Consider the following 25,789-nt stretch of genomic DNA (forward strand, 5'->3'; position numbering starts at 1 on the left):
AACCCTACAATCAGGGGCCATGATTTGAACGAACTTGAATCTGCACTTTCATGTAAATTTCAACTTTTCTGGTGCAATGGTTCTTAATAAGATTTTCCCTTTATATTTGCATGTAAAACTTTGATGAAACTTGAATTTGTACTACATTAGGAAGCTTTCATGTAAATTTGAAATTTTCTGGCCCAGTGGTTCTTGAGATGAAGATTTTTGTTAATGACCCCACTCTATTTTTGAATTGTCATGGTTATCCCCCCTTTGAAGGGGGCATGACCCTTAATTTGAACAAACTTGAATCCCCTTCACCCATAGAGGATGTGTACCAAGTTTGACTGAAATTGGCCCATTGATTCTGGAGAAGAAATGAAAATGTGAAAAGTTTACAGACAGATGATGGACAACTGGTGATCAGAATAGCTCAATTTCGCAACCCCAGGGTTTTGACTCTAGATAGGATGGGTCCAAATTAGTCATAATGATATCATTTAATGTTGATACATATACATGTATTATGTAAAGCCTTTCATCAGTGTATGCACTTTTTAGGGCATTGAAGTTTTAAGAACACATCTTGTTTTATACTGTTCCTTAATATTAGAATTTAGCTTCGATATTCAGAACAGGAATTTTTTTTTCTAGATTTCATAGGCCTTGGGACTAGTAATACTTTTTTAAAACTAGTACTCAGGTGACCAATAAGGCCTGTGGGCCTCTTGTAAAATAACACGAAGCATTTGTTTTAGAGCATTTTTTATTTACTTGCTGACCTGACATAGCCTAGTACTGGAATAGAAAGTGGTACAAGTATTTGGCAATGCATTTCTCTATACAGTGCATTTTTGAAGTGCATGTACATTTCTGTTTTCAAAAATACGATTTTAATGAATCTCAACATTTTCTACATGAAACAATGTTTGTACAAAGGCCTGCCAAACGTTCAGTACAATATACAATATGAAACTGACAGAGCTAAACTAAGCAGACATCAGTATCTGTATTTAGTTGAATAATCTTTCGGTGATATGACCAAACCTCTCCCTTTTCTTGCCCCCCTGAACACTGTTTCGACAATGTCAATGAATTCCTGCACATCCTCCATCGACCAGTTTATTTTATTGTTGTTACCAGTTCCCAAGTCTATCATGATATGCTTGTTTCTGTAGAAGAACATGATTGTGCATGGATCGTACAATTCGTACATTTTGTTGAAGTCTGGGACTTGTGAAATATCCACCAAGTACACTACAGCAAAATTTTTCATTTTTTCGGCACACTTATAGAGCGTCTCATCCATCACCATACATGACGGGTCCCAATCGTGTCCAAATCTGATGACCACTACCCGGTCCTCTTCAGCTAAAATGGCCTGGTCCACTTGCCAGCCATTGTGAAGATGTTGGAGCATGTAAGACATGGTGAACTACTGTTTCTGGAAGAAAAACAAAAACACCAAGTCAAATATCTACAGTTGTATTCTCTTTCAAATCTAACTGCTCATTATCACAAAGTTTATCTAAGCTTTTGGGGCTTCCTATATAAGTATGTTTTGGTCTAAAATGGACAAGCTATGTCTAGAAGCCAAGTTTGCCTAGTCAACCCTTCCACCTTTCAAATTAAACTCTTGGCATTTTATATGTACATATAAAATGCGAAATCTTGAAACAACCCTTTCTCTTGCCTTGACATTAACCAAAACAAGGAACAAAACAGCAACACACTTTTGAAAAATTTATAATTATTCATTTATCTCTGATTTGATAAACAAGTATAACATTTGCTGAAAATTGTCACTCGGCAATGAAAGTCTATAAACTGTGTTAGGCGCAGTGCAAGATATAGGCAATGTTCCAAGTTTCAACTTGCACAGTTATACATGTCACCTTTTCAGGGTTGGCAAAAAAGTGGTCAATATGAGTATTGACCGGGCTGGTGGTCAATACTGGTTAATACTGGTCAATTGAAAATTATTTGGTCATTATAGTCTGTGTAATTTATTTCAAATGTTTAAGTGACCATTATGGTAAAAACAGTAATTCATAACATGCACTATCAGTTTATATTATACTTATAAGTCATAATATTAAATAAATAATGTACAAATGACTTTGTTGAATTGGAAAAGATGTAAAAGTTTCTGTTTAAATTCCTTAGTTTAACAAAAATTGTTTCCTCAATCTTCATTTTAACTGTTGAATAAACATTTGAGTGGGTGGTTTGGTGATGTTTTCATAACAATAGCAGGAACACTGGTCATCTCTGGTCTCTGTATTAAGAGGTCTGTCTCCAGCATTGTCAAGCTATGCTATAGAACTGTGACCCTCTGGTAGGTACTGAAGATATTTCGGTCAGTTTCAGCAAACCAAATATATTAAACTTATGAAATTACATTTGATTATCTAATGAAAAATATTAATCAAAAATTGATCCATATAATGAAAAGACTTCATTTATCTTTATCTTTGCAAGAAATGTACAATAATAGGAAAATGGACAGTTTAAATCACAATTGACCAGTATTGACCACTTGGGGAGTATTGGCTGGGACGGTTAAAACCACTGGTTAAAACCGGGGGTGGTTTTAACCACCAAACCCTGTACCTTTTGCAGGGCCTTTCACAGTTACATGTCACCCTTTTGCAGGGCCTTGCAGTTATACATCTCGCCTTTTGCAGGGCCTTGCACAGTTACATGCCGCCCTTTGCAGGGCTAACAGTCACAGGTGTATGAATTTCAATATGCTAGATGCAGAATCGGCATCCTGGAAGTTAATGCATGATTAAAAATTAAGCCCATGAGCCACAACACTCACCTGAGCCATCTTGGCCCTCCTGTAATTCAGAGGATAATTTTTAAAAGATCTTTTCCCTCTTTATTCCCATGTATAAATTTTGAACCCAACCTAGCCACATGGGGTTTGACCGTTTGACTTATAAAACTGGACTTGAATCCAAACAAAGTCATTATGACTAACATACCTAAGCTCATGGGTAGTGTTTATGCTTATTTCTCATATATTTCTACTTTATTGATAAAATTGCCGACTCCTGTGGAACAACAATCAATGACTGGTCCATGTTATTGTTAATAACCCGGTCTTTTGGTGTTTTAAATGGAATTTAGAAACAACATTACCGTATTATGAAGAAGTAAATTCAATTGGTCTACATGATTGTAATACAATAGCTTTATCATATAATAAACACACAAATCACATTTTTACCGGAGTTACTCACCTACAGTCGCACTTACAACGCCATCTACCGGATGAAAGAAAATTTCTACTGATTAAGTCGTTCTAAAAGTATTTCCATACGTAAGAGAATACCGGTACGAAAGCCGATTAGGATCGCTTAGGAGGTATACTCTACATCGCGTGACTTCCTTTTAAAACATGGATAAAAATATAAATATCAGCAATAATTGTCTATTCATTTCAAAAATCACCGCCTAGATAAATAGCTCAGTAGGCTTGCAGGTCGATCGGCAGGGATTTTGATTTTTTCCCCAGATTGCTTTCTACTGAAACTGCATTTTTTGATTAGATAAAGTAAACTCAAAAGTTTTTAATTTCAAAATATTAATGTACACATCCTCCACTTCCCATGCATATAATGATGGAATCATTGGTAAGAGAGGCAGTGATGAAACACATGACAAGTGATGATCTGTATTGTGATGAACAACATGGTTTTGTTCCTGGCCGATCTTGTATGACCCAGCTATTGGTCTATTTAGATTATTGGACGGAAGCCCCCGACAGAGGAGACCCACTTGACGCTGTGTACTTAGATTTCCAGAAGGCGTTTGACACCGTGCCGCACAAAAGACTCTCGCATAAGATCAAGAGGTATGGGATTGATGGTAAAATTCTTATATGAATAGATCTAACCGGTTTTCTGAAAGGTCGAACACAAAGGGTATCGATCAGTGGTCATACGTCGAGTTGGTCGAGCGTGACAAGTGGAATACCACAGGGAAGAGTGCTGGGACCAGTACTGTTTGTTATCTTCATAAACGACTTGCCTGATGTTGTGAGTAGTGTAACTCGCATCTTTGCTGATGACACTAAGGTATATGGCCGAGCATCTACAGTTGAAGACAAAGAAAGGTTACAATTACATATGGAGAGTCTCGCAGACTGGTCGAAAGATTGGCTCTTGAAAACCAATACCATGCAGCAAGTGTGGCGTAATGCATCTCGGTCATAATAACCCTCAGTACAGTTACCACATGCGGGACAGTAATGGACAAAACAGTTGGAAACAACTGAAATGGAAAAAGACTTAGGTGTTCAGATTGACAACAAACTGACTTTCACCAGCATGTGAACTCTGTCGCTGGTAAAGCAAACCGTATCTTGGGGCTAATCAAGCGATCGTTCATTTGCAGGGACATGGTTGTGATAAGGAATCTTTTCACAAAAATGGTAAGACCAATACTTGAATATGGTAATGCTCCACGGATCCAGCAGTACACAGGCGACATTGATAAGATCGAGAGAGTTCAAAGACGAGCAACAAGGTTATGCACAGAGTTAAAAGATCTGCCATATGCATACGAGGAAAGGCTCAGAAAATCAGGACTACCATCCCTGCACTGTAGAAGACAAAGAGGAGATATGCTCCAGACAAACAAGGTACTAACAGGGAAGGACCAAGTAGACTAAAAACTACTGCCTCTAGCCAAGGCTAACAAAACACGAGGATATAGCAAAAAGCTGGCAAAGAGACACTGTCGCTTAAATATCAGAAAACACTCGTTTGGCTTGAGGGTAGTAAATGAGTGGAACAGATTGCAGATTAGGTAGTGTGTGCCACAGACACCAACGATTTTAAAAGTAAACTAGACAAGTTCTGGAATGGCATTCAATACTCCATAAGACTCACGCATACAACAGTTAACTATAGTAGAACAGAGCGGGAGTTGCAGGCTAGGTAGACTTCATCCTGTAGAGGAGTTATCAAGGTATAACATTTCTCTGGTGTAGCATACCTCCTTAAACAAATACAACAAAAGACTTCTATAGGCAAAATAATGCAAATGAAAGACGCAATTAGACCTGATTTAAAAGGTTAATGATGCACAACAAAGTCGACAAACTTCCGCCAGAGTTCGTTTGCTCACAAACCAGAGAGGTCTATATGTAGATGACGTAATGAGGCCTCGATGGGGAGTTTGCAAAGTCGAAAGAAAGGCGTAAGCGAAGTAAAAAGGCGTTAAAACGCCTTTCTGAACTATCGTAATAACACGATTCAAAAGGCGTAATAACGCATATCAAAAGTCATTACGCCTTTGAAAAGCATTATAATGCGAAGTGAAAACGTGTAATTCAACGCAAAAAAGGCGTAATAACGCTAGACAAATGCGTTCACGATCGTTCTTACGCCTTTTAAAAGCATTAGTGAAAACATGTACATCTGTAATTCAACGCAAAAAGGCGTGATAACACGAATCAAAAGGCTTTAGTACGCCTTATGTTTCGCGTTATTACGCCTTATGTTTCGCGTTATTACGCCTTATGTTTCGCGTTATTACGCCTTTGAAATGCATTAGTATGTGAAGTGAAAAGGCGTATTAACGTGAATCAAAAGGGGTTAGTACGCTTTTCAAAAGGCATTATAATGCGATGTGAAAAGGCGTATTAAATTAACGCTAAAATAATGCAGGCAAGATGTGGAATCCTTGGGACTTGGGTATGGGGGTGTATGGGTACCATCTGGGACCTCCTGAGGGTGAAGCCACATTTTAGACACCTCTAATGATTCAATATGGGGTGATCAAATAAAACTAAACTGATAAAGGAATACAGAATTCGACAAAGTCAAACATATAGAACCCTCAAAAGGGGTCACAAAGGTAATTGAGCTCAACTGAAAGTACCCAATTTTACATCATGTAGGTCACATTGTTCAAAGGTTAATAACAACTTAATCGTTGAAGAGTCCACAAAAGGAATATGCAGGCGAGATAGGGAACCACCACTAAGACTACTACTTTACGCCCCCCGTATACTATAGGACTGTAGGGGTACCACTCCCAGGACTGCCCTTTTCCGCCCTCAGTATAGGACTGTAGGGGTTTCACCTTTTCAATCATGTAGAAATGCTAATGTTAATTCGATCTGAATGAGCCGATATCGCTAGAATTTCTTTGTTGCTAAATCGCAACTCGAAATATAGTTTTATCAGTTTGTTTGTATGTAAACAAATTAATTAATAGGGATCGGTCAGGTTTATTAAAAGGAAGATTTATAGGAGGAAATATTAGGCTGGTGTGTGATTTAATACAATATATAGAATATAATCAAATACCTGGTTTGTTAATGTTGATTGGCTCTGAAAAAACACTTGACCTCTTCAATTTTGGTACACCAATAAAGAATTGGATAAAAACTTTCTATAATGACATAAAATCTTGCGTAATACAAAATGGAATCGCCCCAGAGTATTTTCACCCAAAAAGAGGCTGTAGACAAGGTGACCCCACATCACCTTATCTTTTTCTCTTTTTTTTCCTTTCCAAAATCATCTGAAATTAAGCACCTCATAAATCAATGGAAATTAAGAAAGTTAACTCCTATTGGAAGACTAGTTGTGATAAAAACTTTGATTATACCAAAGTTGAACCATTTGGTACTTATTATACCAAACCTTGTCCCAGAATATACATGTATCAAGAAATTTGAAGTAGAAATCGTCAGCTACCTATACGGAAGTAAAATTCATAAAATAAAATAAAAAATACTATTATTCAAAATATAAAAACGGAGGATTAAAAATGACAGACGATACAGAATTTATTACAGCTTTGAAATCAAGTTGGATTAGAAGAATTCTTCACTCAAATTCAGAATGCGTTTGTTTACTGGAGGCAGATTTAAAAACAAATATTAGCAATATATAGTCAAGAGGAACTGACTACAACCTCACAATCTATAAAACATAATAATTTCTGGAAAGAAGTGTTTTCCAGTTGGATCAAAATTATAAGTACTGAAAACCCTAACAAAGAGCTAGATCTCTTTGAGCAGATATGGTATAATCCGAATATCAAAATAAACAATAGTTCCATCTTCTGGAAGAGTTATTTTAAAGCTGGTATGATATATGCAATTGATCTTTTTGATTCTGATGGCAACTTCAACAGCTTCAAGGCACTCAGTGATTCAGGTATGAAAACAAACATTGTAGAATATGCAGATCTGAGACAGGTATAAAAACAAACATTATAGAATATGCAGGTCTGAGACAGGTATAAAAACAAACATTGTAGAATATGCAGGTCTGAGACAGATAGTCATACAGAGAACATGTAAATATAAAAGAAACTAGAAAACAATTAAGCCGTTTATCCCCCAAAACAATTTCTATATTCTTAAAAATGAAAATGCAAAGATATATATGGACAATGTTTTAATCGATTAAAAAGGGTACCAATTACTTCCATAACAGAATGGGTGGAGAATGGTGAACTGATTAATGGGGCAGAATGGAATAAAAATTTTGAGCTCCCCTTTAAAGTAACAAAAGAGTCAACGTTTCAATGGTTACAATTTCAAATACTTCATAGAATAATTCCTACTAATAATTATCTCTTTAAACTTAAATTAACAGACTCCCCTTTTTGTACATTTTGCAAGAGTAACATAGAAACAATTGATCACTTGTTTGTAGAATGGTTTGAAGTAAAGGAGATCTGTTGTGCAATTGAAGACTGGTTTCTCCATGAATTCCATAAACCAATTATATGTGATAGACAAGCCATACTATTTGGCAAATACAATAAAATTAACTTCTACAAAGTACAAAATTTACTAATACTTATTGTTTTAAAGTATTACATATTTGCAAGTAGATATAAAATTGCTCCAAAATTAAATGTTTGTGTTGTGTGAAAAAAACACCATATTATTGATAGATTCATATATAGAAAAATCTTTGTTGCTTAAAAGTTGCAAATATACTGAATATGAGAAATACTGATTGAATACGTGTATATATGATATATGACTTGCTTTAATTATGTGCTGTTAATAGAAAACAATTGCTTTACATGAAATGAATGAGACTGATCATAGGACTTTTAAAAAAAATATATATGGTGTTTTGAAACCATTTCTCAGCAAAATTATACAAAAATGAAACTGACAAACTGAACATTTTCTGTAACACCTCTTGCTAATTTGACAGTAGCTTCCTGATACACGGCTGCTGAAGTTTATGAAACAAAACTTCAAAGATGTGATGATTTTTTAAAACTGTAAACCCACATCTTTGTCTGGGGTATCGAGTATAACAAGACTGTATTTAAATATTTTGCCAGATTGCCGACCATATTATTTTGACTACATCATTTTAAATAAAAACCACCATATACTAAAACAATTGTTGACAGTTTCCCGGTCAATATATAAAATTTATTTACCTCCAACCCCTTCCACTCCCGGGATTTGTGAATATTGTACTTCGAAGATTGCTGGAGTATTTTATTGACCGAGGAATTGTCATATTTCCGATTCAATACGCACACATCTGTTTCCATTGCATTAGATACAGGTGAATAACTTGAAAGTTTTACTTGTATAGTGCACACATTCATTATGCATGTTGTGAGTACATGTGGGTCAATTTGTCTACAATTATGTTCTATATATATCGAATCTTAAATGGTAGGAATTTATTTTTATCAGCTCTACATTCTATGCCCACGGATTGTATCCTACACGTGTTAAATGGTCTATTTTAACTAAGGGATTCTATACAGTTCAATGGTCTATTATAACAAAGGTATTCTATATAGTTCCCAATATTGTTCCCATTTTGATTTTGGAAAACAAAAAAACCCCAAAAAACGAGCAAGAAATATTTTGTAAAGTGCGTAGTAAATAATGAATTTGATACCACAAAATGCACAAATGAATGAAAAGGGATACCTTAACACACCATATATACATAATTTATGTAGTCCTGATACAGGGAAATGAAATGAAGCTATGAGAACACCCACTATTATGGATTTCTAATGGTGGCATTAAAATAGTAACATTTGATGGAATAATCTACGTAATTCAGACCAGGAAAGTTATATAGGCGAAGTTATTTTCAATGCAACTGAAAAAAAAATGGATTTAGTATATATATATTTCAATCTTCACGAATGTTGTTCAACGGCTTCTGGAACGATCGCGTTGGAGGAGGTTGTGCACGCGCTAGAATTTTTTTTTTTTTTTTAATGAATCTAGCAATCGCTACCCCCTTCATAAGTGATGTAATTTTCAACATCGCTCATTTCAAAGAAATAGAAGAACATGTAAAATAATATTTCTTGAACAACAACACCCGCTTTTTATGAGTAAATTTAGGATTGTTTTCAAATGTAATACACGTACATTGTTAACAGACGTCTTTAATAAATTACTGAATTGAAACAAAACGAAGTTACAAGATGACGTCAAACACAAAAACATAATAGATCAATTACAGAACATTTAGTGAACCCTGAAACACGTTATACTTTATAATTCTGCATGCGCAAATCATTCTGAAGCAGGAAGCATGGGATAATTTAAGAGGAGGTCATTAAATGACTGGACCAAAAATATCTGCAGCCTTATTGGATTTATTTTTAACAACAGCTGAAAAAAAATGTTTACTCAAGATTATTTTATTTTCCAAGGGAAGATATTCATTGCATTGCTGGACATAAACTAGAAAGAGCTATTGTGTGGTAGACCTATAAGACATGCTTATGCCATTCTGTTAAAAAAAGAGTGTTTACTTATTATGTAATGCTAAACTTTGTAGCTCACTTAGTAGTTTGTTTGATTAACATGAGTTCATAGTTTATCACTTTGGCAATTCACAATTTTGTGAACAGTGCCTGAAAAAATGCACGTTTACAAGCTTAAAATTTATTTCTTCTAAATATAACACACTACTAAACGTGCGCTGTGGCAAGAGGGTCCTAATAAATCAATATACATGTATACAAATTTATGCATGTTTTCAATTTTTTTTTTACAGTAGTGAGATAAGAATGTTCTTCCAAAATTCATATTTCAAAGTTAATAAATAAACTGAACTGTAATGGGTCTGTTGTTTTCACAGAACCCTAGCTGTATTATAGACTGAGTATATATATTATTGTATGAAATTCATCTTTAGATATTTCAGTGGCCATGAAGGGCACAGTCTAAATTGTATGCAACATTTATATAACCGGTATAGCTGATCTTCATATGATATAGAAACCTCGAGAAAAATCGCAAGCTTGGCATCTTCGAAATGGCTTTATTCCGAGACAAGATGGGTATCTTTAAAAACAATCAACTCTATAGAACAAACATAGCTTGTTCGTTCACAATTCATACAGGTACCAGACTGTTTACAAGAAACCATCACAAACAAACGTGAAAACATTTCGAAAAAATTAATATTCAACAGGTGATTCGTACCTGACTGTAAGAAAATTCACTAGATATTGATGCAAGAGAAGACAACTCGATCAATAGACAAGAGTGTTTCGTGATATCTTTGGAAAAAATATTGTCTTATTTGGCATTTAGCAAATGCCCTTTTAAATGAATGAAGACACAGCTGCGTACATAACTATGGTTTATTCAGATGTTTTATTGATAATCTTTTCTGTTCTTGTAGGGAAATAGGAAGATACCTATACCGTTACAAAAAAACCCTCAGATTTTACTAGTAAAAATGTCTTGGAGAAATGTCGGCAGTTGTTAATGTCATAGGGTGAGAAATGCCGTTGGATGTTATGCATTACTTTACCAGAAGTGCACTGGATAATTTCTTATTTTTATATTGTTAATGTCAGGGAAGAAATCAATTTAGTTTTCTTGAAACGGCGTCATATCTTATATCATAACAAAAGAACAGTTTTTCTGAATTTCTTGCTTGAAGGATTAGCCCGTTTCATTATTAAGTGTCAACAGTGTCATATGGTAAACGAAATAGATGCTTAATTATCCATCGAAATTACAGGAAATTGTAGCGACCCCTACGAATAAATATAACTACTGTATCTTAGAAAACATCTAGAACCCGAGGATGTAACAGCAGAAAATAAATAAGGACACGGAAACTGCGTTTCCAGCAATATTCCACGAATGTCATGGCTAAATTTCATTGGATAATCAGAATATTCCACGATGTCCTGCATGGTTAAATTTCATTGGACAATCTGATTGGACAATCAGAATTTGTATGCAAATGAATATCCCGAGATATTGCTGGCTGTTTGATAATAAGTTCCAAGCATCTGTGCAATTGATTTCATGAACGCATCACAGGGTTGCTTTTTATTTATTTATTTTTTTGGAAAAAAATATCAAAATCTGGGTTTTAATTCAATGGATCTACGGATCATTTTTTTCTCCACCTCCCTGTCTTATAGAAATTCAGATTTAGCAATGTGTCACTCGAGAATCCGTGGATAAGATTTTAATTACTAGTCAGAGACTTAAATCCTTTCAACATTCAAATATACGATTATGAAAAGTTTAAGAGGTAATTGGTGTTAATGTTATAACATAGGAAGGGAATCCTCTTCCTCTTTCATTAATACAGAACCCCCAATTGGATTGTAAACTGTGTTAAGATATTGACTTCACGTCCATTAACATTCCACAAATATTTATTTTTTCTTTCTCATGTTTCAGAAGGTATTATATACCAAGACACGAATCACTCCAAGCGGTTTTTAAACACTTCGGTGTCATGGATGTGGGACAGGGAAAATTAAATTTTCTCGTGTCCGCGTTAGACACCGACGTCCGGGTTTTAGTTGGGATACAATTCAGAAAAAAGCCCCGCATATCTGGTAAAGAGAGATGCGACATAAGTATGTTAGAATAGCGACATAAGTATGTTAGAATAGCGACATAGGTATGTTAGAAAGCGACATAAGTATGTTAGAATAGCGACATAGGTATGTTAGAATAGCGACACAAGTACGTTAGAATAGCGACATAAGTATGTTAGAAAGCGACATAAGTATGTTAGAATAGCGACATAAGTATGTTAGAATAGCGACATAAGTATGTTAGAATAGCGACATAAGTATGTTAGAATAGCGACATAAGTATGTTAGAATAGCGACATAAGTATGTTAGAATAGCGACATAGGTATGTTAGAAAGCGACATAAGTATGTTAGAGTAGCGACATAGGTATGTTAGAATAGCGACACAAGTACGTTAGAATAGCGACATAAGTATGTTAGAAAGCGACATAAGTATGTTAGAATAGCGACATAGGTATGTTAGAATAGAGACATAAGTATGTTAGAATAGCGACATAAGTATGTTAGAATAGCGACATAAGTATGTTAGAATAGCGACATAAGTATGTTAGAATAGCGACATAAGTTTGTTAGAATAGCGACATAAGTATGTTAGAAAGCGACATAAGTATGTTAGAATAGATCGAGTTTGAATATCATATACTTTACATAATTATTTAGAATAGTCCGTCCCGATTATAGGTCCTGTCAATAGCACTAGGCGTAATTAATGATAAGGCTTCAGTGGCAAATAGTGTGTTGCTTTTAGTTTAAAGTTAATGTAAAAAAAAATCTAACCAACAACAACAAACAAAAATTAAATGAATAATTGTATTTGAAAAAAACCCACACTGTATGAAATGATGATAAAATGAAACAGATTAATTAAAACCGACGGGGAAATGGAGAAAATGATGAATACATGCTTAAGAAACATAATAAAATACGTGCTTAAGAAAATAATAAATACATGCTGAATACTTGACGGAGAAAATATCATGTGTAGTAGTAGATCCAGAAGGGGGTGGGGGTCGGTCTTTTGAGGAAGAAAATAGAAATGGTATATTTTCTGTTGTTGAATTGATTTGCGTCTTAATTTCGCCAGGTCTGTCTAATGTCACGGACGTACCACTATTTATACCAGGATGTCTCCAGCTTCCTCTTTTCCTGCATTGTCGGATACCCACGGCTGATTCCGTCTTCTTCCGTGATCATTACAAGAAGCGATCAGCTGTGGGTATCCGACGGTCCTTATCCTGGAGTATTTAAATTACCAAAAGTCCATTTTAGTTAAGATTAGCAATAAAATACTTCGATTTGATGTGCACATCCTATTTTTATTTTACTTACATGAAGAAATACTATTGTGAATAAGAAATAATTTAACTTATACCGGATCTAAAACCCTTTACTTGCCTTAACCTGCTTTATTTGAATGTAAGTTGCTCGATAACGTCAAAAAAAATTCTGATCTCTTCCGTCAATCTTATAATTATTTCTTTCACAGGCAAATAATGACATAATAGCATTAAAACATTTCTTAGTAACGGACACACTGCTGATCAATGTACAGTAAGCCTAGACTGAGTCTTAGTAACGGACACACTGCCGATCGACGTACAATAAGCCTAGACTGAGTCTTAGTAACGGACACACTGCCGATCGACGTACAATAAGCCTAGACTGAGAGGAAAATACTCTTATTTTTTGTTTCAAACAGAAATGCTGTCACTGGAAATTTGTCCATTTTTTAAACATCAGTTTTATCAATCTTTTTTTTTTTTTTTTTTTAAATGTAATAAAACATTATATATAAAAAATAGACAACGCGCTTCATGAATGTTTTAACATGTATATGTCTGAAAGTCCTTTTAATTGTGTAGTGTTACATATACGAGAAATCTCTTAAAATGGCCTCCTTGAACATCAAAACACATTTTGCTTGCTTTTTTCCGTTTGGTTTCATATATGCAGGTCTAAATATGATATGTTTATTAATTGAACATGAAACATACAAACAAACTTCAAGTGCAAAAGGATTCGGAAAGAAGTGGAAAGACTTATAGAAATCTGTCTCCTATATTACATATAACAATGATGCAAAATCGACATGTAGTTATGGTCTAAATATATGCGCGATTCGTCATTTATAATGCATTGCAAATATAATAGGTTTTAAGTAACCTTTACTAAATCAAAATAGGTAAATAACAAAAGACAACATTTCCTAATGTGAATAAAAACCCCTTTTCTAACTGCGCCATAAGTTGATGTCCATGAGCATTTTAAACTTCCTTGTGTCTTTATCTGGTGTTTTCATAAACTTGTCCCGGTCTACTAACTCTGCTTGTATTTTGTGGAGTAACATGGGAAAAGATTTCTATGAGTATATGAATTTCCACTAATACTTTTGCCTTACTTTTCTTCATTGAATCATATATTTTGTATTCGATGGCCGCATTGATAATTTAACGGTCGTAGCGTTAATTTTGTTCAATTTTTCCTTTTAAATTTAAATACCATTTACATTTTTATCTATCTAATACGCTGCCATTATACACTCTGACTTTGCATCAATTAACGCGAGCCGTTAACACGAAATTGATGCGAGTTAATTCGCGGTATCTTGCCTCGCCGCGATTTCAATGTTTACTTTAAATAATTATAATCATATTTGTGTAGCGAAAATAATAATAATAATAAAATTTATAAAGCGCTTTACATAAAAACGAATCACTCTAAGGCGCATTCAAGGGTAAGAAGAATGCATAAATAAAACACAATTAAATGAAATTAACAGTATATGACATATAAGACCACTGTAAAATTATCAAAATAAAACACTATAATTAAGATAGACAGCTATTTTTTCTTCTTTAAATAAAAAAAACAAAACAATAAAAACAAAACAACAAGAACACATTCACGACATATAATGCACGACCTTGTATAAGTATGCTTAAGTGTCTGCATCCTCTCTGAATCCTTTTATAGGTTTATGGTTAGATATTCTCTAACTATATGTATGGGGCACTTGACCCCAATGTATCGGGGTTTTCTTTACATGACCGCAAAATGTCGTCTTTTTTTTTTTTTTTTTTTTTTTTTAGAGGATTCCAAACTATCTTGTGTGTGTGTGTGTGTGTGTGTGTGTGTGTGTGTGTGTGTTAAGTAGATCAAACATGTGACAATCAACAGTTAATGTGGCAAATGTACCTTTTTGTTTGTGTAAAATTTTCTAAGATACTGGTACATTGGTATGAATGTAGTTATACTGACGGGTACTTATCTTATAAATTAGAGAAATAATTAGGAATTCTGTATGTTAAATCACATTAATTATATTACATCATTACATGGGCCACAATCTCTGAACCTGTAAGCATCACAATTTAAAAAGTAACATTAAAAAACTACATTTTGTTAATAAACATTAGAAAACGTAAGTAAAATATTATTTAGTATACTATCGTATTATTGCATGGTAATCTATTTGGGTCAACATTCATCATATCAAGTTTGAGGGGGAAGGGGGGGATCTTGAAAAAAGGTGAATTATTTTTTTAACAGACATTGAACTTTTTCATCTTGCCCCTAAGGGGTTTAAAAAATAATTTTCCGTGATCAATTGATCATTAAGCAGACCATTAATTAAATAAGAATGTGAGTTGGGTGGTAAGGTACACGCTCAGAAGGGGGGGGGGGGTCCACAGGCACTAGTTATTATAGCGGGTATACGGGCTGTTCGATATATAATGTGTATTGTACCGCAGCGAAATAACGCTTTGCACGATTTCGTGGATAATGATACCCTTGAATAGCTCTATTCAATACCTTTCCAACGGTATAAACACGAGCCTTTAGTTCCACATAGTTTTAAACTTATAGTAATTTCAATAGAGCCAGTCGTTGACCACTGTTGTAAAAATGATTGGGAAACGGGTTGGGAATATTGAAAAAATTAGAGCTTATATTAAAGTTCGCACAAAACTCGGTCATTCGGTAATGTAGATTTTTACTGAATTGGGGGAAGTTTGTGGGTCTGATAAGGTATCTTATAAGACAGTTCGTACGTGGAGAAAGAAATTTCTGACTGGCACAGAGTCCGTCAAAGATGCAGCAAAATCTGGCCGACCTGTGACTGTAACAGGCAAGGGAAATGTCTCAAAAGTCAGGGAAATAATTGAAAGTGATAGCAGATACACAATTCGTGATATTGCCGAAGCTGTTGGCATATCGCTATCGCGGGTGCATTTCATTTTGAAGCGTATTTTGAAAGTACGAAAGATTTCTGCCAGATGGATACCGCATATATTGATAGACGACCAAAAACGGGTACGAGTACAAACCACTAAGCAATTGCTCAAAATGTTTACCAAATTCAAGCAAAGACAATTTGCAAACATTGTTACTGGTGACGAAACATGGGTTCAGTAAGAAAAATTGGAAACAAAATATGGCTAACTAAACACTCTAGAAGGCATGTAGTTGCCGAAAGAACCATAAGCACAAAGAAGGTTTTTTATTGCATATTCTTCTCATGTGATGGTATAGCCGTACGAATTCCGATGCTGATGGGCAAACGTGTTACAGGTCGGTATCACCGAGATGTTATACTAAAAAACCTCAAGAAGGATTATCATAAACGACGCCCTGTGTCAGGATTTAGGTATGTTTGTCTAATTCATGATAATGCTCCATCACATACATCTGAGCTTGTGAAGCAATTTTTGAAGCGGGAGAAGGTTACCATCTTGCCACACCCATCATACTCTCCAGATCTAGCTCCACGCGACTTTTTTCTTTTTCCAAAACTTAAAAAGTTCTTATCTGGTCGTCGTGACAAGCCCTTGGCTCAGCCATCAGTCAGTGCTTCAGAAGTCTACCTAAATCAGCGTACCGTGACGCATTTCAGAAATGGCTTCAGAGCTTGAAATTATGTATTTCAAACCGCGTAGAATACTTTGAAGAGATGTACTGTTCATTTCACTATTTGAGTCGAACGCTTTTGAGATATCGTGCAATACACATTACATATCGAACAGCCCTCGTATATCCCTTCCATGAGATTCCATAAATGTTCAGTATTTTTTTTATGAGCGTAGAATTGCATCATAATACAGTTTTGAGATTTGAAAACGTCTTTAACAGTCCCATGTTTTGTGTCAAATAACCTTGAAATATAATCTCCAGATTTGGTAAAGTCACCTGATATTTTTTGCAAATGTACAAATATATGATGATGGAAAAAAAAAGAAAAAAGAATCGCATCACAAAATTCATTTTGTATCTTCCTAAATGGTTTTTATTGGAGGTTTCAATGTTCTCGTGGTATATTTTTTAAACTGAGCATTTTACACGTAATGACTTGTCACATTTTGAATGTTCATTATGTCATTGTAAGTATCCGAATGAACTCTGTGCCAATCAGTTGTTGCGTGGTATGTTTGTTCGGTTGATAACATGGCACGTGCATACTTGAAACTATAAATGATAAAAACTAAAGACGAAGTGATACTCGTCCTGTTTTAGTATGCTGTAAAAAAAACCCTACTAATTTTCCTTTCCATGTACTGTCTTATATGTTCGTAAAACATTGACTCTAGTGAAAAGCAGAACACTATTCAAAATCTGTATTTTTTCACCGCATCGATGTTCCCGTGTGGATCTGGGTTAGAATAGGTCCTCAGTACCCCCTTGCTTGTCGTAAGAGGCGACTAAAAGGGGTGATCCTTCGGATGAGATCGCAAAAATCGAGGCCCCGTGTCACAGCAGGTGTAGCACAATAAAGATCCCCCTGCTCAAAAGCTATAAGCACCGAGCATAGGCCTAAATTTTACAGCCCTTCATCGGCAACGGTAAAAAATGTGAGAAAAATTCTCTCGAGGGACGTTAAACACCTGATTCTTTCTGATTTGAGCCACTCGACGTCTTAAAAAAGTCTTCCTATAAACAAACTATTCACACCTTGTTTATAGAAGGACAATGTTTTTTATTAATAGATTTTATTAATATATATTTAAAACATCGAGTGCACGTGCCTGTGATTTGATTTAAGTATCCCCAAAAGAACCCACAATAGTTAGGTATTTCTTTCATTCATTTGACTCCTGATTTATGACTAAGGTCTTTGTTGACCAACTTCTACGCATTAACATAGTCTTTGACAAATATAGACATGTACTTTCGCTTTCTTCAAACTTATGTGTAGCACCCTTAATATTCAAATCCTCTTAAATTTCTAGGTCACATAAACACACAGAATAAACATCCGTGTAGACATTCCACTTTTTATGTATTTCTGTCATCACTTGCTAGAATAAAAGTACTTTCTGTTTCAGTGTCGCAAAGGACTTCTCTTGAAAATCCTTCTACGAATTATACTGATGAACACTAATTTCTTTTTAAATAAAGTGATATTTTAGATGTAAATATATTCATATTGAAAGTTCGATATAGTCACCCAAATCTGTATTTCCGAAAATAAAAATATACAAATATTTCCTCGCATGTTTAAATATTTGCACTTTGATTAGTCACGTAAGCATAAAAATACTGCATCATAAATTTAGAACTATAATATATAGTGCTAACTAGCACTCTCTGTTGATCAACGTCATTGACGGGCAGACCCCACATACATTTTCTGCATTTCTATATAGTAGTGTCTTTTCGGAATGTTGAATATTTTTTAACTTCAAAAGTTAATTGTTTTGTTTTACAATGGTACGTATGATTTGATGCATGGTGGCAACGAACAAGAAAAGAATCCATTCACAGAATTTTACATCAATCAAATGTACGAGGGAGCGTATTGCGCATTTCTGCTCAAAACGTTCAGTCTCTTTGATACAAAAGGTAAAGATAAAAGGCAAACTCCGCCCGTAATTTCTTTTCAACAGACGAGTCTCATATTGTCAAGTAATCGGAATATCTATTTTGAATAGTCGGTATATATATTTCGATTAATCGGTATATCTATTTAGAGTAATCGGTATATATATTTTGAGTACCCATGGTACCCGGTATATATATTGCGAGTATTGAACTATTCGATATATATTTTTTGAGTAGTCGGTAGGTATATATTTCAAGTAATTGATACATATAATTGAGTAATCGGTATATCATGTATATATTTCCAATGGCCGGTATATATATTTTCAGGGTCGTTCTATTACCTAGCTCAGTGGTAGAGCGTTCGCTTCGTAACCGGAAGGTCGTGAGTTCGAGCCCCGCTTGTGCCATGGCGTCAAACCTAAGACGTTAGAATATGTAGTGATTGCTCCTTCGCCAAACGCTCGGTATTTAGATGTGAGAATCACGGGTCTTTCGGATGTGACCTTAAAAACGGAGGTCCCGTGTCGCGGCAGGTATTGACATGATAAAGAACCTTAACTGCTACGGACCTGAGCGCTAAGCATAAGTCTAAATTTGTGATACTTCACCTACAATTGCTGAAGTCTCAATATGAGTGAAAAATTCTCGACGGGATGTAAAATCAATCAATTAATCGAGTAGCCGGTATATGTATAATTTGAGTACCCGGTATATATATATTGAGTAGCCGGTATATGTATATTGAGTAGCCGGTATATATATATATATATTGAGTAGCCGGCATATGTATATTGAGTAGCCGGTGTATGTATATTAAGTAGCCGGTATATGTATTTTGAGTAGCCGGTATATATATATTGAGTAGCCGGTATATGTATATTGAGTAACCGGTATATATATTTTTTGAGTAGCCGGTATATGTATATTGAGTAACCGGTATATATATTTTTTGAGTAGCCGGTATATATATTTTGAGTAGCCGGTATATATATTTTGAGTAGCCGTTATATATATTTTGAGTAGCCGGTATATGTATATTGAGAAACCGGTATATATATTTTTTGAGTAGCCGGTATATATATTTTGAGTAGCCGGTATATATATTTTGAGGAGCCGGTATATATATTTTGAGTAGCCGGTATATATATTTTGAGTAGCCAGTATATATATTTTGAGGAGCCGGTATATATATATTTTGAGTAGCCGCTATGTATATATTTTGAGTAGCCGGTATATATATTTTGAGTAGCCGGTATATATATTTTGAGTAGCCGGTATATATATTTTGAGTAGCCGCTATGTATATATATTGAGTAGCCGGTATATATATTTTGAGGAGCCGGTAGCTAGATAGTTTGATTAACCGGTAGATGATTTGTTTGATTAACCGGTAGATGATTTGCGTATCCGGTAGATAATTTGAATACCCAGTAGATAGTATGGTCGTAGATGCATTCACTTTGAGAAACAGATGGATATTCTGCAAAGGCAGATACACAATGAATATATTAGGTGTTTAATTAATTAAAATGAATTTACTGATATGTTAATTACCTCTATAGATTTTATATACGTTTTAACGAATCTCGATCTCGTCCTCTAAAGTGTGAGTTACATTGGCATTTTAGTCAATTTCGCATGATACTTAAAGGACACTAGAACAACCCCAAGTTTGTACTGAGTGACCGAGCTTTATCCCACTTGTCGGAGAGCATAGGAAAATAAATATCTGTCTAACGTCCAATGGAAATCAAACTTTAAAGGACGTATTTAGTTCGGTTCGATTAAACATGTGCTTTCTAGAAAAGGGAAATATCAGATTCTCGAGAAATCCTTCTGGGCGTCCTTATCTTAGATCCCTCTTTGTTAACAGCCATATGATATCAATTCAATTAATCAGACATCAAATAAACATCAGGAAGAAAAACTATTTCCATTGATCAATAAAGTAAAGTCTTTAAAAGTCACGTGATTTAAATATACATGAAAGGTTTTTTTCCCTCTACGTCGAATATATTTATTTGTTTACACTAAGTATTCTGAAGGGATAGAACTGGGGTACAAGTGCACGAAGAATATTAAAAGACCCCCTTAAGTAAGAATGTCTATTCATAGTAATCTATTGTTAATGTTAGCCAATGAAAACCACGGATAGATATTTATTGATTTCGTTGACTGACTACGTAGAGCACATGTATGAAGGAAGCCTGCAGACGCGTGGTATATATAAACCGGGATTTCGATACAGACATCATTCACAACAGTAAACGTCGAAGAAGCACATAGTCATAAATGAACAAAATGGGTATGTTAATTACTCAAAATATTAAATTTTGTTTAAAATCATTCAAAGAATTTATTTAATAATTGGGTGTGTTGATAAAGAAATATATCTAATTTTGTTTAGAAATCATTCAATGAATTTATCTAATAACTGGGTGTGTTGATGAAGAAATATTTTCAATTCTGTTTTGAATTATTCAAAGTATTGATGAAATACTTGTAACTGGGTATGTTGATAAAGAAATGTATTTAATACTGTTTTTAATTGTCTAGTGCGGAATAAAATTTCAAATCATTAAAAAATATCTAAATGATATTTCAAACAATAATTTTATGAAGAAAATTCATTAGATATAAAAAGCAAACATCTTGAAAATTGTATTCTATTTTTGAAATGCTTATTTTGATACAGGCAGCCCAATTAGAATGTACGATGCCTATGTGATAGCAGATGACACCGAGGAAGATCGACTATTCCTGGAAAAAATGACGGATAATCTGGAGTCGTCCAAACACAACCTTCGTCTTCACATCAGATCACGTGATGGAGATGTCGAACTAGACCACCAAAAGGAATCCGAAATTATCATGAATGGGTAGGTATATTATAAAAGTAAAACATGTATTTTTATGGGAAACTTCTTATCAAAATGGTAGAAATTATAAGCGTATTTCAAACTGATTTTAATTCTTTCAGGTGTGAGAAAATAATTGTTGTTCTGTCTAAGAACTTCACACAGAATGATGAAGCAATGTATCTTCTAAAGGTGGCTGTTTCAAGAGCTCCAGGTAGATATTAAATAAATGCAATAGAATATAAGTACATTATATTTATCATTTTATCATGTGCTCATATTAAAAAATATTGTTATAAACACAACATGTATTTAGTGTAAAAACGTTTATGATGTTAAATGATATTACATTTAAACAAAATTCCCTAACATTTTGAAGAAATTAATATTCATGAATTTTGTTCCTTCAATCTGTGACAGGTTGCCAAATGAGACTTATAATCCCTATTATCCGTGAGGAATGTATCGCTCCCAGTTGTATTCGATTTTTGACAGCGAATGATTATACCAAGATGGATCTGAGACCGTGGTTCTGGCCACGGGTGGCCATCTGCTTCAAGAAACAAAGACAGCCATTTGCGTCAATTTCACGACAAAAGCTCCCGGATGTCGTCTGCTTACCGGATGTAATTCTGGATTCTTTTTCTCCTGGAAAAGATTTAAATTGGAGGAATATTTGAATCATTAAAACCATGTGATGTACAATTGGTCTATGAATGAGTGAATTTTATTTATTATTATTTTTGTTGTTGAAATATTTACATTTGCCTTCTAGTCAGTAATCCAGTGTTCACCAAAGCTTTATCGCTGTCACAATACATGTAGCGAATAGAAGGTTGGTTGTATCAAGTCGCAGGTTGTGATAACTTTTATTTTATTTTATTAGAGATTATACCCATTGTCTTTCAATATATGTAACAAATGCTGTATCTGATGATCTAGCCATTTTATGCATTATTCGCAATATCAGCATACCATTTTTATTGAATACTTTGCCATTTGCATCAGCAACATGCGAACTATTGTTTTCGTGCATCATCTTTTAAAGAAGCTCCCTCGACATTTTTGTACCTAGTTTTATACACAATTGATTATGGATAACCTATCGTAAAGGAAAATAAATTAATTATCAATACGTAAGAGTTTCTAAGATTTGTCATCTTCATATAAAATCTACGATGTGAAATGATTGCGTTTTTTGTGATTAACCTCATTTAGTAATTTAAATGTATTTCAAACCCTGCATATTTCTCTGGTATAGTTTGTATATTCATAAATTGCGAAAATAAATTCACTGGCCTTGACAAGACAGTTCATTAAATGGAAATAAAAATGAATGTGAAATATCAAACAGTTATCTTCATTAAAGAACGTAACATATTTTAAAAAAGAATGTATTAAAAGAAGAAAACGAGATATCAAAGAAAGATCTTTATCAGGAAAAGAGAAACATATTAAAAGTATCCTTATTTGGAAAATTGAAATATAAAACATGTTGCTTTCCCTACTGAGTATTGAATTGATATTTTAACACATACTTCCATTCGGAAAAGCGAAATATCTAACACTATATTCACTTGGGATAGAAAGAGAAGGACAAAATGGTTATGAAATGACGAATATCACGTGCGGAGTATGAGAAGTGTAAAATGTCGATTATTCATCATTATCCACTGTTTCCTCAATGGCTTTGTCGGTATCAGCTTTGTTTTCATTGAATGTTTAGTCGGGATGAGGAAACTTGTTCGTAAAATCGAATAACCAATCAGCATCATCTGTATCAAATGTTTAATGACAGGAAGACAACGAACGCACTCCGTATTGGCTATGATATTTTACTATAATTTGAAGATCGCACATAGGGTACGAATCGACCAGTTATTCAAATTGTGTGAAATATATAGTTTTGTATTTGATGGACTATTTTTATCAGTTGGAAACTATACAATTCCTGTGTAAGCTCAACAATGTCATTAGTCTGAAACTGTACTTAACAAAACGCATATTATATCACAAATAATCAAAAACATTAGGATAAATGTTGGCAGCAGAGTGCCATAAATGAGTCGACTTTTATTTATTTTACCATATAATTCAATTAAACACAACCACTTTTCTAAATCGTTTGATAACCTTATCAATATTTATTTTATAGTAATTTTTACACCATTAACAACACAAATATTTGCAGTTTGTGGTCTCAGTGCCCACCCCCCTAAACAGCAATACATGTACACATAAATATTATTGTAAGAACACCACCCTCAACGTTCTCGTTCCACTCTTACAAAAGAGTGTATATACGGAAAGTTTCACTCGTCATGGAATATTCAATTGTTGGTAAAGGTTTTAAAAAATCATGAATAGAGTTTATATCCAGATGTTTTGTAATAAATGTTTCAAATTTCACAAACGTTAGAGCAAAAGAGTTCAGAATGATTGTTCAAACACAGGATAATTTTCAATGAAATATATATAGCGTAAAACGTGAAAGTTGTCTAATATATGGCACAACACAGTATGTAAACTTGGGTGTAGTGATAGCCGAATAATTTCAGTTTATGATTCATACTTCGGAAAGCATGATTTCCCATTGATATTCCAGGTTTATGAAATGGTGAAATTGGCGTGCTCTAGATAGGTCGTTTCAGGATATTCTCTGGAATCCATTCTATTGTTCTCTCCTCTTTTTAAATAACTTTAATATAGATCGAGTTTTCGTCTCTGGTTTCTTTTGAGTTTACACAGCGATTCGAGAAAGGCGTCTCGTGATTGGTTTAAATAACCAGAGCTTTACCCAATCGGGTGTGAGATTTAATGAACACTTGGTACGGGGAATGGGGAAGTTTAATATATTTTTAGAAAAGAAAAATAAATCAGTCACCAAAACAAAACCTTTGTGGTATGGACCAAAGAAAGAAAAGAAAGAAGAACGCCAGTGTGGTCGATTTCAAGAAAATAGATACCTCGATGTAGAGTAACACAGAAACACAGACTTAGAGGAAGACGGGTGGACTTAGTTTTGATAAATACGATAAATGTGTTTTACAAACTACACAAACCAAATATGTCCGCAGTATCTCTTATCAATCTATTGAAATAACAAGCGATACTCCATATATAGATAAAACTCATTAATCCTAAATCTTAAGTGACGAGGATTCTGAGCTTTTGCACATAAACTGTAGTTCTGAAGACCCCCCCCCCCCCCCCCCCGAAATAATTACAGACGACGGCGAGGCCAGCTATATTTAAAACATCTACATATCTGTGTATGTGTGTTTGCGTGCATTATCTGTGCTGGAACCTGCAAAAGCAAAATATTCATGGATGAAGGCTCATGTAAGACACCATTTCTTAATTTTGGTAAAATATCTTAAAAAAAAATTCCTCTCAAAAAGTAAATTCTAACACCCCCCCCCCACAATATTTTTTGAAAAATAACAAAACCATTTCTTTATTGACCCCAAACATAATCAATATGAAAATGCTTACATCAAAATTTTTATTTTCTTTCTTTCTGTTACATACTGTGGCATGAAATTTTAAAAAAGTCAAATGTTTAGATAGAAGTGCATACTTTGCTAATATTTACATTCCAGCATAACTTTACTGTGAAAAACTTGCAAATATGAAGTGACGAGTGAAAGTCACGTGTCTTTCGGACTTCAAAAATAACGGTAGGTGATGGCCCAACAACGCGTCCCGCAGAACATGAAAGATGCCGGGACGTAGAGCATGAAAGATGCCGGGACGCAGAACATGAAAAATGTCGGGACACAGACAGGGGCGTAGCTAGGACCATTTCAATGTGTAGGCCCGAAAATGAGGGTTTCACTGAGGCGAAGCGCCGAGGGGGGGGGGGAGTGTAGGTGCGGGAGGGGATCGCCCCGAGGAATTTTTGAAATATTAGGACTCATTTGCACTAGTCTGAGTATCAAAATAATTGCAATAGACATTAAATATTGCTTTTTCAAATATTTTTAAACCGAGTCGAGTGAGTCATTGTGATCACCATCATTTTATAAAAAATATATAACCATTATTTACATCATGTAGAATACATTATAAAAAGAAAAGGCCTGACGGAATAATAATTTTAAAAACTAGAAATATATATGAACATGTTATTTTTTGCAAACATCTATGGGGAAAAAAATGTGTTTTTGGAATTGAAAAATAATATGTAGGCACGTGCCTACTCGAGCCTAACGAAGCTACGCTCCTGAAAGATGCCGGGACACAGAACATGAAAGATGCCGGGACGCAGAGCATGAAAGATGCCAATCACTTCTA

The 25,789-nt window shown here is 34.4% G+C and overlaps 2 protein-coding genes across 3 annotated transcripts; one reads left to right on the plus strand and one right to left on the minus strand.

The window, feature by feature from the left end:
* Positions 1-730: 730 nt before the first annotated feature.
* On the minus strand, positions 731-3,303 carry LOC125648069 (thioredoxin-like protein 4A). 2 transcript variants are annotated; one of them, XM_048874980.2, is made up of 2 exons: positions 3,231-3,303; positions 731-1,426 (listed from the first exon to the last, which is right to left on the minus strand). In XM_048874980.2, the coding sequence occupies exon 2, from the start codon at positions 1,409-1,411 to the stop codon at positions 983-985; it is 429 nt and encodes a 142-aa protein (XP_048730937.1). In that variant the 5' UTR covers positions 1,412-1,426; positions 3,231-3,303; the 3' UTR covers positions 731-982. The 2 variants fall into 2 exon arrangements, with proteins under 2 accessions (XP_048730937.1, XP_048730938.1); XM_048874981.2 differs by lacking the exon at positions 3,231-3,303 and adding an exon at positions 3,130-3,151.
* A 17,360-nt stretch (positions 3,304-20,663) lies between these two features.
* LOC125648044 (myeloid differentiation primary response protein MyD88-like) lies at positions 20,664-22,679 on the plus strand. Its single transcript, XM_048874941.2, has 4 exons — positions 20,664-20,940; positions 21,331-21,514; positions 21,616-21,707; positions 21,914-22,679. The coding sequence occupies exons 1-4, from the start codon at positions 20,928-20,930 to the stop codon at positions 22,171-22,173; spliced, it is 549 nt and encodes a 182-aa protein (XP_048730898.1). The 5' UTR covers positions 20,664-20,927; the 3' UTR covers positions 22,174-22,679.
* The last annotated feature ends 3,110 nt before the right edge of the window (positions 22,680-25,789 follow it).

This window comes from Ostrea edulis, chromosome 6 (genome assembly GCF_947568905.1).
Source record: "Ostrea edulis chromosome 6, xbOstEdul1.1, whole genome shotgun sequence".
Taxonomy (NCBI): Eukaryota; Metazoa; Mollusca; class Bivalvia; order Ostreida; family Ostreidae; genus Ostrea; species Ostrea edulis.

Coding starts and splice junctions, on each gene's coding strand:
- LOC125648069 (XM_048874980.2), bottom strand. CDS start 1,411: ATGTCTTACATGCTCCAACATCTTCACAATGGCTGGCAAGTGGACCAG.
- LOC125648044 (XM_048874941.2), top strand. Junction 21,515..21,615: donor TCCGAAATTATCATGAATGG/GTAGGTATATTA, acceptor TAATTCTTTCAG/GTGTGAGAAAATAATTGTTG. Junction 21,708..21,913: donor GGCTGTTTCAAGAGCTCCAG/GTAGATATTAAA, acceptor AATCTGTGACAG/GTTGCCAAATGAGACTTATA.